The sequence below is a fragment of the Macrobrachium nipponense genome, chromosome 13 (assembly GCF_015104395.2).
Source record: "Macrobrachium nipponense isolate FS-2020 chromosome 13, ASM1510439v2, whole genome shotgun sequence".
Classification (NCBI taxonomy): Eukaryota; Metazoa; Arthropoda; class Malacostraca; order Decapoda; family Palaemonidae; genus Macrobrachium; species Macrobrachium nipponense.
In genome coordinates, this window is record NC_087206.1 from 99411546 (window position 1) to 99428669 (window position 17124).

At 37.5% G+C, this 17124-nt stretch overlaps 1 protein-coding gene across 19 annotated transcripts in view; it reads right to left on the minus strand.

Annotated features, from left to right (window-relative positions):
- The window catches only part of LOC135225223 (rho GTPase-activating protein 45-like), a 617019-nt gene that overhangs the window by 79198 nt on the left and 520697 nt on the right, over nt 1-17124 (minus strand). For all 19 annotated transcript variants that reach the window (XR_010316935.1, XR_010316936.1, XM_064264541.1 and 16 more), the window contains 3 exons: nt 12980-13117; nt 8377-8469; nt 3303-3497 (listed from right to left, as the gene is read on the minus strand). Coding sequence is in view for 17 of the 19 variants with exons in the window: in XM_064264541.1 (XP_064120611.1) it covers nt 3303-3497; nt 8377-8469; nt 12980-13117 (426 nt within the window). In the remaining 2 variants the exon portion in view is untranslated. The remainder of the gene's footprint in view (nt 1-3302; nt 3498-8376; nt 8470-12979; nt 13118-17124) is intronic.

Sequence of the window (17124 nt, forward strand, 5' to 3'; positions counted from 1 at the left end):
AAGTAGACCATAATATATTAGCAAAGAAAATTAGAAAACACAATATCGTAGATAAAGTAGGAAGATGGTTAAAAGAATTTTTACACAACAGAAAACAGATAGTTATTGCAAACGATGAGAAATCGGATGAAACCAAGGTAATATCCGGTGTGCCACAAGGTACGGTGCTAGCTGCAATATTGTTGTTGTTATTATGATTGAAGACATAGACAGTAATGTTAAGGATTCGGTAGTGAGTAGTTTCGCTGATGACACAAGAATAAGTAGAGAAATTACTTGTGATGAAGATAGGAAACGCTCTACAAAGAGACCTTAACAAAGTATATGATTGGGCAGAGGTAAATAGGATGGTATTTAACTCTGATAAATTTGAATCAATAAATTATGGAGACAGAGAAGGAAAGCTATATGCATATAGGGGACCTAATAATGAGACAATCACAAATAAGGAAGCAGTTAAAGACCTTGGTGTGATGATGAATAGGAACATGTTATGCAATGATCAAATAGCAATTCTGTTGGCAAAATGTAAAGCAAAAATGGAATGTTGTTACGGCACTTCAAACAAGAAAAGCTGAACACAGATTATGCTTTATAAAACATATGTTCGTAGTCCACTTGAATATTGCAATATGATATGGTACCCACACTATCAAAAGGATATTGCACAAATAGAGAGTGTACAAAGGTCCTTACAGCTAGAATAGAAGAAGTTAAGGACCTAGACTACTGGGAAAGACTACAATCCTTAAAATTATATAGTCTAGAAAGGAGAAGAGAACGCTACATGATAATTCAGGCATGGAAACAGATAGAAGGAATAACAGAAAATATCATGGAACTAAAAATATCAGAAAGAGCAAGCAGAGGTAGATTAATAGTGCCCAAAACTATACCAGGAAAAATAAGGAAAGCACACAGGACATTAATCCACTACGCACCAGCATCGATAATGCAGCGTCTATTCAATGCGTTGCCAGCTCATCTGAGGAATATATCAGGAGTGAGCGTAGATGTGTTTAAGAATAAGCTCGACAAATATCTAAACTGCATCCCAGACCATCCAAGATTGGAAGATGCAAAATATACCGGAAGATGTACTAGCAACTCTCTGGTAGACATTAGAGGCGCCTCACACTGAGGGACCTGGGGCAACCCGAACGAAATGTAAGGTCTGTAAGGTAAGGTCTCTCTCTCTCTCTCTCAATCTTCCTGTTCTCAAAACTTTTAGTTTCTTTCAAAATCTTAATTACTCCAATTAGCTTCCCTCTCCCTTCACTAGCACCACTCCTCTTCTTCTCTCTTAAACCACCTCTTCCCTTCTTTCAAACCGGCGAATGACCACTAATTCCTCCACAAAAATATGAAAGGAAACGAAAAGGAAGTCTTCCAAGGAAGAGGAGTTTCCTTCTTCTTCAATCGTGCCTAAGGGAAGGCGTCCCGACTCTTTCCCTCCAACCATGATCGAGTTAAGTCAGTCTATTCATCAAAATTCTTCATTTGACAAAAGGCATTTGAACCCCTATTCAGCCTTTCACAATCACGCAATCTAGCAGACGTGGCTGGGGTCGGACACCTCGTTCCGATTGTTTTTTTGAATAGGTTTCTTTTTCGTCCTGAATCTTAAAGTTTTGATGGATGCCTACCACCATTTAACCAAGGAATACACGCACACACAGACACACAAATACATATATGGTACTAATCAACACATAAGGATGTTTCACAGAAATAAGTTTCTGACTCACAACGGGATCGAACCCAGGCCTCGGAGGCGAAAGATAAGGGCGCTATTATTAAGTGAAACAAACAGGTCATGAAAGATACTGAAACCTGAGTACTTCTGTACCTGAGGTTTTTCCAGGCCAGGATGCCGCCTAACATACCAACGAGTTTTGCCAATTTCCCAACCCACCAGGGACCCAATTGATGGTATTTCATTCGAATTTCTCCTTCAGCGTGAATATGATGTAATTAATCAATACAGGAGCACGTATTTCACAGAAATAAATTTCTGAATGGTGCGTTGGGATGTTGGGTACAACTCTCTGGTATGTTAGGCGGAAACTTGTCCAGGAAAAACCTCAGGTACCGAAGTACTTAAGTTTCAGTAACTTTCATGACCTGTGTATTTCAGTTGATAGTGCCCGTACCTTTCGTCTCATGAGGCCTGGGTTCGATCCCGTTGTGAGTCAGAAATTTATTTCTGTAAAATCTCCTTATGTGTTAATTAGTTACATATATGAACGTATGTATGTAATAGGATAATTTAAAGGTAGCTCATGAGCGTCAGAGGCAAGGAACAGGTCACTGAGCTGTCACGCAATGTCTTAAGACCTAACATTTGCACTTATGATCAGCTGCCAAGTCTTATCTCATCAAGTTAAGACTGCGTAGAACAAGTCAGTGGCTGCTAAAGACTCAGCAGGTAAACCTATTGGTCCCCCAAGAACCCCCCCCCCCACCCCCCATCCTTGGCACATAAGGACATAAGGTTCGTGTTGCTATAGAAATCTATCAAGTCCTGAACAAGGTTCAAACTCGGAACCATCAAATTGCAAAGTTGAGGCGAAAACCCCCAAGTCACCGCTGAAAATAGTGACAATGAAACCAGTCCTTCTAGTTAAGTCCTCTGGGAATGGTTACCACCACCACAACAATGAATCCTATAATTCAATGACAGCCAAGTCAATTTAAGCAACTTTACAGGCGGTAAAACTTCTACATGATACCCAAGGTACATACTATTACAGCATGAAGACGGACGGGCAACTTACGGTGTAGGTACCCAAGGTATAAATCATAACATAAATATGGGCAACCTAAGTTTGAGATTAATGCCTGGGCACAAATTCCATGGACCAGTTTACCCTGATACACTCCCAGACTCATCTAAATTGAACAGTAATCAGCAAAAGAAAAATGAGGCCTGTAAAGAACTGGAATTAGAAGAAACAAACAATGAACATTTCCAAAAAATCCTTTATTATTATTATTATTATTATTATTATTATTATTATTATTATTATTATTATTATTATTATTATTATTATTATTATTCATAACGAACAAGAAACCAAGAGTTCATGAACTTGCCTGACAGCTTAACAAAATACAATTCCTCAGTGTGAAAAATAATACAACGAAACAAAGAATACAAGAAGTAAAATAAATACGCATACTAAATAATAATAATAAATGCCCAAATGACATCTGAGTTACACGACCAGGCACAAAAATCAGCAAAGAGAGTACTCCAATTAAGGAGAATGACAGTTGGAAAAAAAAGAAAGCTGACTCACCTGGATGGGCGCAGGCGCAGCCACGGTGTGCTGTAACTGGAAATATCCGACAGTGACGGCCTTCATGGTCTGGTCGCACTGGAGGATGAGCTCTCGGGTCTGCACCAAAACCTCCTTCTTCACCCTCAGGAGGGAAGTGTGCCTCTCGTTGGCCTCCGTCACGCACGCTTTGTAAGTGGCTTCCGCTTCACGTGCCTGAAATGAAAAATCAATTAAAATAAAAAAAGGGAAACTAGAACAATTCATAACTAAACATTTTCCATTTAGCGAAACTCATAATAATAATCTAGGTACAGTGTCCACAATGAGATGCCTTCCAAATCTAGAATCTCTCTAGAATCTCTCTTTCGAAACTCATTGATAAAGTGAACCAAAGTTTTAAGAAGATCATATATTCATTTTACTCTTGCGGGAAATATTTATAAGCTTTTAGTTTAGAAACATATACATAACATATATATTCACATATTCAGGAACAATTCCAGTTATTGGAAAACACTGTGGGCACATCTACGACGCTGTCAAGCGTCTTGAGAAATATTAAAAAACTAAATACATATATTTATATGTACACACACTCTTGATTCCGGAATAAAACACACTTCTAACTTCCTGCATCTGACAGCTATTGGCCGGAACATTTGAACAACCTCCTTTGTTGAGTCACCCTCAAAAGGTTTCCTTTACAAAAGACACAATGTCATGCACAGCTGGCCAAAATCTCTGTTTTGCCACAGCACTGACCAACTTTTCCCCTTCACCGATATTTAATCTGCCTCACAAAGATTCAAGCTAATACTCCACCCCCAAAGGAAACAACACAGATATCAATCATTAACTTTCTAAGATATCTTATGGTAAACAGACAGACAGACACGACTGAACAAATAACCTGGGTCTAAATTTTTCGGTGGTTTTAAAAAACAAATATCTGTATTGCAGACTTATATTTATTTATTTCTACAAAACCCACGCGCCACTTACTAAATTTAGTAAGGAGCATCAAATTACTTCTCTACTAAAGGCGTCCGAAGATGGACCCAGGTGTTATACCTCCTCCTATTAGTATGGACCTTCAGATGACAGAGGTGTAGTTTCTAAACTATTGTGATCATTAGACATGGAGGCATAGGCAGTGTGTTGTTATTATTATTATTATTATTACTATTATTATTATTATTATTATTTTTTTTTTTTTTTTTTTTTTTTTTTTTTTTTTTTTTTTTTGCTCTATCACAGTCCTCTAATTAGACTGGGTGGTATTTATAGTGTGGGGTTCCGGGTTGCATCCTGCCTCCTTAGGAGTCCATCACTTTTCTTACTATGTGTGCCGTTTCTAGGATCACACTCTTCTGCATGAGACCTGGAGCTACTTCAGCTTCTAGTTTTTCTAGATTCCTTTTCAGGGATCTTGGGATCGTGCCTAGTGCTCCTATGATTATGGGTACGATTTCCACTGGTATATCCCATATCCTTCTTATTTCTATTTTCAGATCTTGATACTTATCCATTTTTTCCCTCTCTTTCTCTTCAACTCTGGTGTCCCATGGTATTGCGACATCAATGAGTGATACTTTCTTCTTGACTTTGTCAATCAACGTCACGTCTGGTCTATTTGCACGTATCACCCTATCCGTTCTGATACCATAGTCCCAGAGGATCTTTGCGTGATCGTTTTCTATCACTCCCTCAGGTTGGTGCTCGTACCACTTATTACTGCAAGGTAGCTGATGTTTCTTGCACAGGCTCCAGTGGAGGGCTTTTGCCACTGAATCATGCCTCTTTTTGTACTGGTTCTGTGCAAGTGCCGGGCATTCACTTGCTATGTGGTTTATGGTTTCATTTTTCGTATTGCACTTCCTACATATGGGAGAGATGTTATTTCCGTCGATCGTACTTTGAACATATCTGGTTTTTAGGGCCTGATCTTGTGCCGCTGTTATCATTCCTTCAGTTTCCTTCTTTAGCTCTCCCCTCTGTAGCCATTGCCAATTGTCATCGCTGGCTAGTTCTTTAGTCTGTCTCATGTATTGTCCGTGCATTGGTTTGTTGTGCCAGTCCTCTGTTCTTTCTGTCTTTCTCCTGTCTCTGTATATTTCTGGGTCTTCGTCTATTTTTATTAGTCCTTCTTCCCATGCACTCTTTAGCCACTCGTCTTCACTGGTTTTCAGATATTGCCCAGTGCTCTGTTTTCAATGTTGACGCAGTCCTCTATACTTAGTAGTCCTCTCCCTCCTTCCTTTCGCGTTATGTATAGCCTGTCCGTATTTGCTCTTGGGTGTAGTGCTTTGTGTATTGTCATTTGTTTCCTGGTTTTCTGATCTATGCTGCGGAGTTCTGCCTTCGTCCATTCCACTATTCCTGCGCTGTATCTGATTACTGGCACTGCCCATGTGTTTATGGCTTTTATCATATTTCCGGCGTTGAGTTTTGACTTGAGTATCGCCTTGAGTCTCTGCATATATTCTTTCCTGATCGTGTCCTTCATCTCTTGGTGTTTTATATCTCCTCCTTCCATTATTCCCAGGTATTTTTTATCCTGTCTCATCTATGTGTTTGATGTTGCTCCCATCTGGTAGCTTTATCCCTTCAGTTCTCGTTACTTTGCCTTTTTGTATGTTGACTAAGGCGCATTTTTCTATTCCAAACTCCATTCTGATGTCCCCAGATACAATCCTTACAGTCTGGATTAGGGTATCTATTTCCTTGATGCTCTTACCATACAGCTTGATGTCGTCCATGAACATCAGATGGTTGATTTTGTTGCCTCTTTTCTTGAGTTGGTACCCGGCATCCATCTTCTGTAGTACTTTTGTCATGGAAAATCATGGCTACTACGAAGAGTAGTGGGGACAGTGAGTCGCCCTGGAAGATCCCTCTCTTGATATTAACCTCTGCTAGTCTTATTCCAGAGCTTGTAAGTATTGTATTCCAGTTGCGCATTGTATTTTTGAGGAAGCTGATGGTATTTTCCTCTGCCCCATATATTTTCAGGCATTCTATTAGCCATGTGTGTGGTATCATGTCGAAGGCTTTCTTATAGTCTATCCATGCCATGCTTAGGTTGGTTTTCCTTCTCCTACTGTTCTTCATTACCATTTTGTCTATCAGGAGCTGGTCTTTTGTGCCCCTACACTTCCTTCTGCAGCCTTTCTGTTGGTAGGTATGGTGTTTGTCTCCTCTAGGTAGTTGTATAGCCTTTCACTGATGATACCTGTTAGTAACTTCCACATTATTGGTAGGCAGGTGATAGGCCTGTAGTTACTGGCTATATTTCCCTTATTATTATTATTATTATTATTATTATTATTATTATTATTATTATTATTATTCCCTAGTGTAGGGTGGGATCTCCGTTATACTTATTTATCTATTTGCAACACGTTTTGCCTTACTTGAAGTCTTAGTAGTTTTCGTCTTATTCATTGTCCCAATCACCTTCATGGCATAACTCTGCTATATGAGTTACCCAATAACAACCCCCATTACTAATTTAAATGAAATACCAACAAATTGTCGTTAAAGCTGATGTCACGGGACACAAACGCATGAAAAATGTGTAATAAAATCTGTGAATTGCTTTCGTATATATCATCCTTCTGGATTAAAAGAAAATATTGATTTAATATAGTCATAGTCTTCGAAATCCTTCTTGGCTCAGTATTTATCAAAGCATGGATATCTCATACATATATTACATAGCCTCAGACATCCTGACAGGTAAACAATATATAGTTTTCAGCCTCTCTCTCTCTCTCTCTCTCTCTCTCTCTCTCTCTCTCTCTCTCTCTCTCTCTCTCTTTCTCTGTCTATTGAATAATAGACAAATGAAAAGCATTTGCATAACTATAGCAAAATAGAAAACTAATTTGCAAAAAATGATCACACTTAACATTCCCCTCTCCTCGTCCTCATACTGTACTGTACTTTTCTGTTGACGAATGGGACGAATGACAAAATACTTAAAAAGAACAAAAGCTATAAAAATTCGTGTACATTCATCGGTTATTCTATCTCTAAAAATAAAGCTAGGAGCAGCATCTGACGGTAAAAGAATTTAGGTTTAAAATGCCTTTTTGGCTCCTGGGTAACGAAGGGAACCCAAAACGGAACAAAAAGTATATTCTTTTTATGAATTTGAAATCGTGTCAACTCAAATACTATCTTCCTTTAGTATTTCGGGCTTATACTTCAGTGGGAATTTAATAAACATTCACAAATGCTATAGAATATGAATAAATTTTTAACTCATGAGAAATTCAGGGAGACCAGATCGGGTTAAAAAGTGCAATAATATGAGATCTTTATTCCGTGGAAATTCCTACAATATCTTATTTTTGTATTTCGGGCTTAAGCTTTAAGAAGTAATCTAATGGACATGCAGTCGTACAAGCACTATCTATGAAGGCTAAGATTATGGGTTATTCGTACATTAATTAGACACTATCCAAAGTTTCTCCTATACATGACAATCAAACTCATTACATATCTTATGATGGAAATTATTTCCTGAAATGTAGTAAATATTACCAGGCTTACAATAATCATATCGGGGCGTGATCCGACCTCCAGCAAGATTTTCCACTGACGCATAAGTTGCAAACATTATATTCCTAACTTAACGTGAAGCGGTCTTCATAATTTAATATACTAATACTTAGTTCTACTCACACTTACAAAATATAAAATAAAAAGGACACAAATTAAACACGTTCATATATTCTCAGTTATAAGTGGAAACAAAATAACTGAACAGACATAAAGCCTACTAATAGAAATAATTTTTCTGTACTGTTTAACATGCAAATCATTCATTTCATTTTACATTTTCATTCTAATAGATAAATCATAAATATCCTATCCTAAAATTCCTGTACGTTTAACCCAAAGTGAAACATCTTTTTCAGACCTTTTCAGGCTCTTCCATAAACCTTTCTACTCCCCCCCCACAACAAAAACAGCAAAGTAGTTTGAAGGCTTACTCCCCAAGTAAGCAAAAAACGACACAAAAACAAGAAAAGCTACGATAAGGACAAACAAAATAATAAGAACTACTTATCCCAGCTTGACCAACCTTCAGTAAAGCCTCTTCTCTCTTCCTCTCCAACTTCTCCTGACTTTCGGTGCTGTCAGCTCGTGCCGTCGCCTCCCGGGCCTTCACCAGTTCCTGGAAAAAAAAAAAACACGATGGCTAAGTCCTTATCAAAGCCGAATTCAAGTCGTTCGAATTCGGGTGGTCGGAAATAAAGCGCTTGGACTGTTGCATACAAATATCTCTTGTTTGCTTTGCTTTCTCACTATACTTACCATTCCGTTTAAATGCTGTGTGTGTGTGTGTGTGTGTGTGTGTGTGTGTGTGAGAGAGAGAGAGAGAGAGAGAGAGAGAGAGAGAGAGAGAGAGAGAGAGAGAGAGAAAGTAATTCTGCTTCAAAGGTGCAACTAAGGCGCAATGTCTCACTACGGGTCGGAGACTGTGGAAGCCAGAGTGGTATTACACTAAGAAGGTCGTTAAAGATCGTTAGAACATTTAGGATAATTTATCGTTAAATGGATAGTTTGTTAAGATGTTTTTTTATCTGTAGCATGAGACCACAATGAAAACAAATTCATGAAGTGATAAACTGTTCTGTCACTTTATGATGCAGAACATGAAAATGTACACTGTTATTCCCCTGGTGCGGTTGCGTCAGCTGAGCGTTTGCGTTAATGGTCAATCGTTCCATACAGCGATATGGAAATGGACGCTTCTGTGGCACCTCTACATATCCCTACAGCGTCTACCTCCTTGTTGCTACACAGGTGGGCTTCGATCCTAGGAAAATGCCTGGAGGGAAGCATCGATTTCCAGTCATGGTGACTGAAAAATGAATTGAACTTGTGCGCCAACAAGATTGGCTGAATGACCCGAAATTGTCCCCTTATAAGGATGTAACAATGTCAAATAAAAGAGCATTGTTGATATAATAAGATGTGAGCATTTAGATGGCATCATTCAGATACACAATCTGAAATAATTGATGTAACGATGTGAATCTTAAATTGCGGTAATATTCATTGAACTGTACACCAAAAAATGTTTTTTGAGTTTACTAGGCGTTTTTTTGAGGGATGAGTTAATCTTAGGATATTCCCAGTTTATCACGATCAGCAAAGCAGCACTTTTTCTAAACCTGCCTTCTCATTGCATATGTCTCTGCTTATACCTAAGCTTACCCAGCCATTGGCCTGATGGCTGATACAGTTAATATTTTATGTTCAGAAGGAATTTTGTCATAAGTATGAAATCAGACACTAAACACAATTCAACACGTTAGCTTCAATTGATATATAAAGGCCCACTCCATATTTCGTCACTGTAATCAGGACTAACATACCATGACTATAAGATGGTCTATAACAGCCTAAATGTGTAGTCAAAACTATTTTAAGCTGCATAATTATATCGTTATCATTACACCTGCCTGTAGTATAGGCATACATGCTTATAACAGACGAAATATCAGCACATGAAAACCAAAGGTCAAGTAAATTCGGTATTAACTAGAGAAGTTAATTTCTTTTCAGTAATAAGGGCATTCCACAACGTTTATAACTGGATGCAGACAACTTTAATTTTACCATTAACCCCTTTGACCTAATCTTTTACACATCTTACCTTTCTTTTATGTCCCTAATATTAGCTCTAAAGTACCATAACACAGACACATTATATAATATATATATATATATATATATATATATATATATATATATATATATATATATATATATTATTCTGAATCTTTGCCCCTTGTATGTATGTGGGGTCGATGCTTCTGACAGCTTTCCTCCACCTGGCTCGGTGAAACACATCGTCCTCTGACGATAAATATATATATATATATATATATATATATATATATATATATATATATATATATATATATATGAAGAAAGCGTCGTAACGCACTGGGGAGCCACTATACTGATAGTGAGGGAGCAACCCCAACTGCACTGGAAATTTGGAAACAGAGCTGTCGGTTTTTAAGCTTAGTTATTGACGCAAACGAACAGAAAATGGGTTAATGGAATCCTAGCCTAACATGCTATCCATGTAACGTTAAATTATCCTAAATGTTCTAACGTTCAATCACTAAATATTTAACAGGAGAATAAATTCACTTTCTAATGGTCGACTACTAAAAATTTTCCCTGGAACATCATCGGGCTTCCCAAAGTATGTGAAAAAAAAAAGAAAGAAAAAGCCGGTCCGAACTCGACATCTACTGAAAATCGAGGCCCCTAATTCTTGAAACTTGTCGCGAACTCATTAAAGCCATGTTTGGATAAACATCGTAATCCGGCTAAGGAAGTTTTCTCTCCTTTCAGGAATCAGCCGAAAACTTTGAGGCAAATGTGTCCTTTCTTACCGGAACAAACATTTTTTTTTTTTTTTGCAACGTCTAAGCTACTTTGCTCCTGGGAAAAAACAACCAGACGAGAGTTGAAAAACAGTAATCGTGTCACTTGAGAGGAACTTCGCTCCTGGTGAAAACGAGAGAGAGAGAGAGAGAGAGAGAGAGAGAGAGAGAGAGAGAGAGAGAGAGAGCTGTTTTATTATTCTAAATCGATGACAATTTTGCATTACACTGACTGATAAATAAATCCAAAAGCGAATTGTTAGCTACTTGAAATTCTATTGAATCCCGGCAAACTGACGTGGCCAGCCAAATCCTAACTTTCAATTACAGTCAATTCCCTACGTCAATTTCCATCAGATAAACGCCACGAGAAATTCCCGCGGTTTCTGCGGTGGAAATGTTTCACGAAAACTTGAAAACGAAAGATGGGAATCATAATAGCCAGTCAAACCACATAACTAACCGTCCTACTTTCATCCTTCAATTTGGAAACAACAACGTTTGGGAACTACGTAAACTGGAAAACACGAACTATCATTGCATATCTGTGCATGAGCCTCATTTTCAAGACATTTCACAAATACTCATCTCCAAAATCATTTTCCGTATAACTCCACAAAGAAAAACTTGATGGGGGTGAAGCCATAACTTTTTATTTCATTTTACCACTCCCGATGAATCAATAGGCCACTGGAACCGACAACCTGATGCCCTCAGTCCAGATCTGTTGGAAACAATGAGGAGGATGAGAAATGAGATCGTATGGAGTCTGCAAGCAAAGCAAACGACATCTTTACCGACAGATGACCGCACGTTATCTGCCAGAGCTTTTGGTTCATTTCAATATAGCATTTTTTGACGTGGCCATGAGCGTCACTATTAATAATATATCATTACCACCATTGTGTTGCTGATAAAACAAACATCAGCCCTTCTAAAAGCGGTAATTACAATAATTTCAATGACAAGAAGATTCGGTCACCTTAAATCTGCGATAACAAAAAGTGCATCGATAATTTTGTAAGAATTGAGAAATGAAAACTTCTGGAAGTTTGCCATGCGAGCTTATAAAATCCTTTTTGGTCCTAAGCTTAAATATAAACATTACGAGTAATGTTCATTACGCTGGTGAGTAGCGCCTCAGCGGCGTGGTTGGTATGGTATTAGCGTCCCACCTCGGTGGTCGCGGGTTCGATTCTCGGCCATTCCATTGAGGAGTGAGAGATGTGTATTTCTGGTGATAGAAGTTCACTCTCGACGTGGTTCGGAAGTCACATAAAGCCGTTGGTCCCGTTGCTGAATAACCACTGGTTCCATGCAACGTAAAAGCACCATACAAACAAACAAAAACTAACGCTGGTGAAAAAAAATATGAATTCAATCGATGAACTTCGGAAAGGAACAGTGATCTGAAATCGCAGTGGTTTCCGCATTCGTTCTTTGTTTAGACTGATGCCGGAGGTCTGAAGTGATATCAAAGCGGACCGATAGCTTTGAAGTTATTTTGAAGAGAGAGAGAGCGAGAGAGAAATACCGCTTACGTCAGAGAGAAGAATTCCGGCAGTGAGAGACAGTCAAAGAATCTTTGTAGACACAGAGATATTGTAGTCAGAAAATTTCTATGGAGAGAGAGAGAGAGAGAGAGGAGAGAGAGATAGAGTATAGAGAGAAGAAGAGAAGAGAGAGAGATAGAGGAGAGAGAGAGAGAGAGGAGAGAGAGAGAGAGAGAGAGAGAGAGAGATTTTAAGTCTGTTTGTAGTCAGAGAAACAGACAGTACAAGTAAAGAAAAAACCGGGTGGGCGAAATGCCGTATTCAGCGAGAGAGAGAGAGAACCACTGCAAGTCAACTTAAACTTACTGTATTACGGCCGACATTCCTGAAAGCCGGTTCAGGAAGAGTGACGTATAAAACGCTCTCATTTTACTAAATTTGTTTGGAATTTACAAGGCACATGAATTTCAAACGTACAAGTTCATTCTCGAGAGTCAAGAGGTTATAACTTCCGTCCAGCTAAATAAACAAGCACATCTCTTGACATCTATCTCGCTAATGTCTGAATCGGAAAACGATAAGCATCAATACTCCCAGCGAGATGCCATGGTATTTAAATCACCTTAATATCACCGAGCCATTTCCAAATCCTCCAATAAGATTATTATTCTACCTCTCAATCTCCTTGATTTGCAGGTATCATCAAGAGGAAGCGTTCAAGGGAGATCTCGCAATACGAACAGATAAACGAAAAAGCGAAGAAGCAACGAAAGGACTTCTTTACCTGTTGTCGCTGCACATAAATGGCTTTGGACTTCTTCAGATTGGCCACTGCTTCGGTCACACGCTTGAGTTCCTTGTGCCAGGTCTCCTTGATGACCTTTCTGGCTTTCTCGTGGTCATTCCTCCTTGCTGACAGAGGCTGAAAAGACATAATAATGGTAATTAGTCATATAATGACAATGAGGCTTCATTTAAATAATAACCAATAATCGTAACCCCAATTACAGAGGGGCGAAGATTAGACATTAATGGTCATCAGTTTTGCATCTAAGTGCAAAGGCTTACAACAAACAATATCAGTCATTAATTTTGACGTAAAATTCGAGAGACTAAAATTCTAAAAATAACACTGTCAATAACACAGGACCCTATCATCTCTACGGGCTGAATGAAATGATAATCGCCATTAAAAGATCATCGAAAATTTGAGGCTGAAACGAAATGTAGTAGATTGTGGTAACCATCACCCATACCCATACCCATACCCAGAGGCTGAAATGCGGTCATCTTCATCGATGGCACACCCCATTACCGAAACCAGTTTAAAGAAAAATAAAAGACTAAAACTAACTCTTGAGAGTAGAGCTGTTAGTGCAATTTATTGGCAATGAATGATGAAATGAGGAACCGACAGCTGAGCCAGATTTGGCCGATCAATGTCTCCTAAATAGCCGGTTTGTAGACACGATAGTCAGCATAATAACAAAAGCTCTCTCTCTCTCTCTCTCTCTCTCTCTCTCTCTCTCCTCTCTCTCTGTTATTGCTGCCGAAGCAGCAAGAAGCCAAGGTGCGAAGAGGGCATTGCAGTGAAACAAGGGGTTGATGCGACCTCCAGCTTATTCGGGACGCGTTCAAGTTTTTCCCTTAACGCATACGTTGTAAACATTGTATTCGTAACTTAACGTGGTCTCCTTCGTAATTAATACTCATACTTAGTACTACTTATGCTTACTACAAGGAACAAATAAAAAGGGCATAAATTAAACACGTTCATTTCCCAGCTATAAGTGGAAACACAAAATAATCGAACAGAAACATAGCCTAAATTCAGTACACCATATAAATTCAAATGTGCTAAAATCAACGGTCAAATAGAGCCTTGTTTCACCAACGAAAATCAAAATAAATACGCTACATTTGATTAGAAATTTTTTTTCTGTACTATTTAACATGCACATTGTTTATTTTTTACATTTCCATTGCAATAAAGAAATAAGAAATATCCTATCCTAAAATTCCTATATTCGTAACTCAACGCGAAACGTTTTCAGACCTTTTAAGGCTCTTCCATAGACCTTTCCTTACCCCCCCCCCAAACAACAACAAACAACAACGGCAAAGTAGTTTGCAGGCTTACTCCCCGAGTAAGCGAAAACCAAAAGCATGTAACGAGAAGAGCAGCAATGGAATGTGGACAGAGTCGTAGAACCCACAAAAGTATAGAATTCCACAGCAGATTTAGAAAGCCGGATGCAGACTCAATACGGAAAACAATTATTCAAAGTCTATTCCTGGAATTCATGAATACTTTGCAATTCTAATGACGCACTATTCAGTCACTTAAATTCGCCTGCATATTATGCAAATTTTATCCCAGCAATAAGCCCTTTTGACCCAAGAGTCAAATTCGAAACATTCTAATAACCAATTGTACTTTCATTTTGTAATTTCTACCTGCTGGATGACCTCCAATTATTTTCTTAATCTTTACACGGAACGTTTCCTTGCCTCTGAGAGGCTGAGGTCATGATGGTGAAACGATCCTTTCATCTCGTCACCATAACATTTTGTAGGTCTTTCTCAAGGACTTCATTCACAGAATTCTGACAGACGCAGTTTGATATAGCGATTTTCACCTAACCTCTCCAGAGGACTTCAAGAAAATTCTAAATCGATTCCAGCAAGTCTGGATCAGTCTCCAAAGTCAAAGTAATTCCAGCAAGTCTGAATCAGTCTCCAAAGTCAAAGTAATTCCAGCAAGTCTGAATCAGTCTCCAAAGTCAAAGTAATTCCAGCAAGTCTGAATCAGTCTTCAAAGTCAAAGTAATTCCAGCAAGTCTGAATCAGTCTCCAAAGTCAAAGAATTCCAAGAAGTTCCGAATCGTCTCAAAGTCAAAGTAATACCAGCAAGTCTGAATCAGTCTTCAAAGTCAAAGTAATTCCAGCAAGTCTGAATCAGTCTCCAAAGTCAAAGTAATTCCAGCAAGTCTGAATCAGTCTCCAAAGTCAAAGTAATTCCAGCAAGTCTGGATCAGTCTCCAAAGTCAAAGTAATTCCAGCAAGTCTGAATCAGTCTTCAAAGTCAAAGTACCTTCAATTCATGAAGTTAAATCTACAATGGCGCTGCAGTTACTTAATCATGTACAATACGTATGGTAGCTTCAGGATACAAACGTTTCAATCCAAATTACTAACTCTAAGCACTTATAATAACTTTTTTTTAACACTGTCATTGAGTATTAAGAGGATGGAGTTTGGCCTCCGTGCTCTACAGTCTGCATTCTTGCTATAACAAGTGCACTACTTGAATTTCGCTCACCAACCAAAAAAAAAAAATAATAAAATAAAATAAAAATCTCCGTTGAACTATGAAAGAAGAAAATTTTCCTCCTGAAATGTTTGGAAGTTGCCAAAGAATATAAATTCAGTAATAAATGCCTCAGGATAACAGTATCGGGAATGAAATGCCAGCAGGAGAAATTTTCAACATCATTACTGTTTTTTCCTTCAAGATTGTTAAAATCGTCCTTTCGTTTGCTGATAGAGCCAATAACAGAGGATCTTGCCTTGGGTTAGTCTGTAAGACTGAATTAATTCTCGCAATTTCTTCTACATTGCAACAATCACATACCCATATAAATATATATATATATATATATATATATATATATATATATATATATATATATATATATATATATATAGTGTGTGTGTGTGTGTATGTCTATAATATATTTTATATACATACATACATACATACATACTTACATACATACATACATATACATATACTGATACACACACACGTGTATATATATATATATATATTTCATATCATTATGTTATATATATATATTATATATGCTATATGTATATACATTATAATATATAATTTTAATATCTATATATGTATATACATATATGTATATGTATATATATATATGTATATGTATATGTATATCTATATATATGTATATACTTAGATATATCTACACACACACACACACACAGACACACACACAAGAAAGGAACGAGGCAAACACCGTAAAATAGCTTAGTTACAATTTATCATAAAAAAAAGCCGAGGTATTGGAATCTTCCCTTCCCCAATACCGGAGAAACACATCGGTTCTGGGAGCGTCTCATAAATAGCAATGGGACCCCGAATCAGACTTCGATACCAATACGAATCTCACATGCATCACGCACCAAGTATGATTTCTAGGCCGAAAAACAATAATACCTCCAATATAAAAATACAAATAGACTTTGCAGGCCAAAATTTTAATACACACACACACACACACACACACATATATATATATATATATATATATATATATATATATATATATATATTATATATATATGCTTATATGTCACTAAATAGCGCGTGACAGTATATTTAGCCAAGACCTTGGCTAAATACTATATATAATATATATATATATATATATATATATATATATATATATATATATATATATAAATATATATATATTAATTATATGATAGGCAGAAATCCAAAAGCTTTCGTCTTTACGAAGACATTGTCAAGGAACGAATCAAATACAGTAAAAGGGTAAAAATCAAAGACAGTCCAGGATTATCGGATATCACACGGTCACAAACTTAAACACATTTAACCATTAGAGAAACTAAAATGTAGCTATACAAAGTCCAAAAACATGTATAAAACTGAAAATATTAATTTTGTTGCTCACACTCATCTACAACTTTTTTCATTATGAAGGCATCGAGTTTAAATAAACCAAGACTTAAATTTAGAACACTTCCATTATTTGACTTGATGAAACAAGATTCAATGATATTCCTTTTAACTGTGTCGTTATTCGTACATATGAAAGATTTAAGATCATCCTATTAACTGGAATCAAGCAAGAGCCTTAATCCCATGTAATGACA